General features: G+C 37.6%; 1 protein-coding gene across 1 annotated transcript; it reads right to left on the reverse strand.

The window, feature by feature from the left end:
* Positions 1-521: 521 nt before the first annotated feature.
* On the reverse strand, positions 522-1,358 carry LOC127102190 (uncharacterized). The gene has a single exon (XM_051039591.1). The coding sequence runs from the start codon at positions 1,356-1,358 to the stop codon at positions 522-524; it is 837 nt and encodes a 278-aa protein (XP_050895548.1).
* Positions 1,359-2,147: the final 789 nt, after the last annotated feature.

The following is a 2,147-nucleotide window of genomic DNA, read 5'->3' on the forward strand; positions in this document are numbered from 1 at the left end:
ATTTGGAAAAATCCAGAGTATCCATCTAAATAGCAAAAGTGAGAATGTCTTGCTAGACGTTCAAGCATTTGATCAATAAATGGAAGAGGGAAATTATCCTCCCTAATTACTTTATTAAGTTCTCTATAGTCGACGCACATACGCCAACCATTTTCTATATGTTTAACTACTTGCTCTCCTATCTCGTTTTGTAGGATTGTGACACCTTCCTTTTTAGGTACCACATGTACATGGCTTACCCACTTACTATCAGAAATTTGATAAATTATTCTATCCTCTAATAGTTCCAGCACTTCCTTTTTCACCACATCACTCATTATATGGTTTATCCTCCTCTGATGTTCTCTAGAGGGTCTAGAGTCTTCCTCCATCATTATCCAGTGCATGCACACATATGGACTTATCCCTTTGAGATCTAAAATGTTATAACCTAGAGCCGCAGGATACTTTCTCAATACATCTAAGAGTTGATTGGTCTCATCACCATTTAAGGTAGCACTAGTTATGACTGGACGATTTAGTTATTCGTCCAAAAACTCGTATCTCAGATTCTTGGGTAGCTCATTAAGCTCTATTGATGGTTTCTTAGGACATGGCATATGGTATGGGGTGAGTGCTAAGCATTCATAAAGACTGTCATCTATATAAGGTTCTGTAGATCTTTCAAATCCGTCGTCCAACATTATGGGAGTCGGGGGTAATTTAATCATTTCAGTTATTTCTTCTTGGTCTAACTCTATTATGCACTCATCAATGATATCGATGGCATAACATGAGTCATCTATTGCTGGTGCCATTGGGAATTTTGATAGTATAAATTCTACTTTTTCATCACCTACTTCAAAAGTCATCTTTCCTTTCTTGACATCTACTATGGCTTCATCCGTTGATAAGAATGGTCTACCTAGGAGGATTGGGATTTCGTCGTCTTCTTTAATGTCCATGACAACAAAATCGGTTGGAATATAGAGTTGACCAAGCCTAATTGGAATGTATTCTAATATGCCTTTTGGATATATAACGGATCTATCAGCTAATTTAAGGGACATCCTAGTTAGTTGCATTTCTCCTAGATTTAACCTATTACAAATGGATAAAGGCATTAAGCTTACACTGACTCCTAAGTCCAGAAGTGCTTTATCGATAACATGATTTCCTAAAACACAAGGTATAGAAAAACTTTTGGGGTCTTTCTCCTTTTTAGCAAGTTTGTTTTCAGCAATAGAGTTACATTCTAAGGGTTTAGGATTATCAGGTCTACGTTTGTTGGTTAAGACGTCTTTAAGGAATTTAGCATAAGAGGGTATTTGAGTAATAGCCTTAGTGAATGGAATCTCAACGTGGAGTTTCTCAATCATTTTTATGAACTTTTTGTATTGGTTATCTAATTTGGTTTGTTTTAATCTTTGTGGATAAAGAATTGGTGGTTTATAAGGAGGGGGTGGTACATATACTTTGTTATCCTTCCCTCCTTCCTTATCTTTGGATTCTTCATCTTTTTGTTTCTCAGGCTCTACTGGTCCCTCTACTTGTTTCTCAGGTGTAGTCACAACATTTTTCTTTAGGGGTTTTGGTTTTTTGACCTTGGGTGTACAGGTTCATCGTAAGTGGTTCCACTCCGTAGGGTAATAGCATTAGCATGTCCATTGGGGTTGGGTTGAGGTTGTCTAGGAAATTGTCCTCCTGGCGTAGCTTGAGCATATTGTTATTGTGCCACTTGAGAGATTTGGGTTTCAAGCATATTATTGTGGGTAATCACATAATCGACCCAAGTGCCTAATTGTGTAATCAGTCCATTTATATGAATGTCCTGGTTCATGAATTCTTTGTTTTGCTGAGTTTGGGCTGTAATGAAACTCTCCATGATTTTCTCAAGATTTGATTTCTGAGGAGCAACTTGCATAGGATAGATCGGTCTTTAGGCTTGGAATCCTAGTGGTCTTTGAGATGTGGAGTTCTGAGTAGGGTTGTTATTCTTATAGGAAAAGTTAAGTTGATTCCTCCATCCAGGGTTATAAGTGTTTGAATAAGGGTTTCCTTGGTCATAACTGACCTGATCTGGGTTTGACCCAGTTAAAAGATTGCATTTAGCTGTGATGTATCCTTGGTTTCCACAAATTTTGCATCCGGGTTGGACTATAACTACG

This window comes from Lathyrus oleraceus, chromosome 7, assembly GCF_024323335.1.
Source record: "Lathyrus oleraceus cultivar Zhongwan6 chromosome 7, CAAS_Psat_ZW6_1.0, whole genome shotgun sequence".
In the NCBI taxonomy this organism is placed as follows: Eukaryota; Viridiplantae; Streptophyta; class Magnoliopsida; order Fabales; family Fabaceae; genus Lathyrus; species Lathyrus oleraceus.

What these genes read in the sequence shown, in the direction of transcription:
- LOC127102190 (XM_051039591.1), bottom strand. Translation starts at nt 1,358, where the DNA reads ATGATTGAGAAACTCCACGTTGAGATTCCATTCACTAAGGCTATTACT.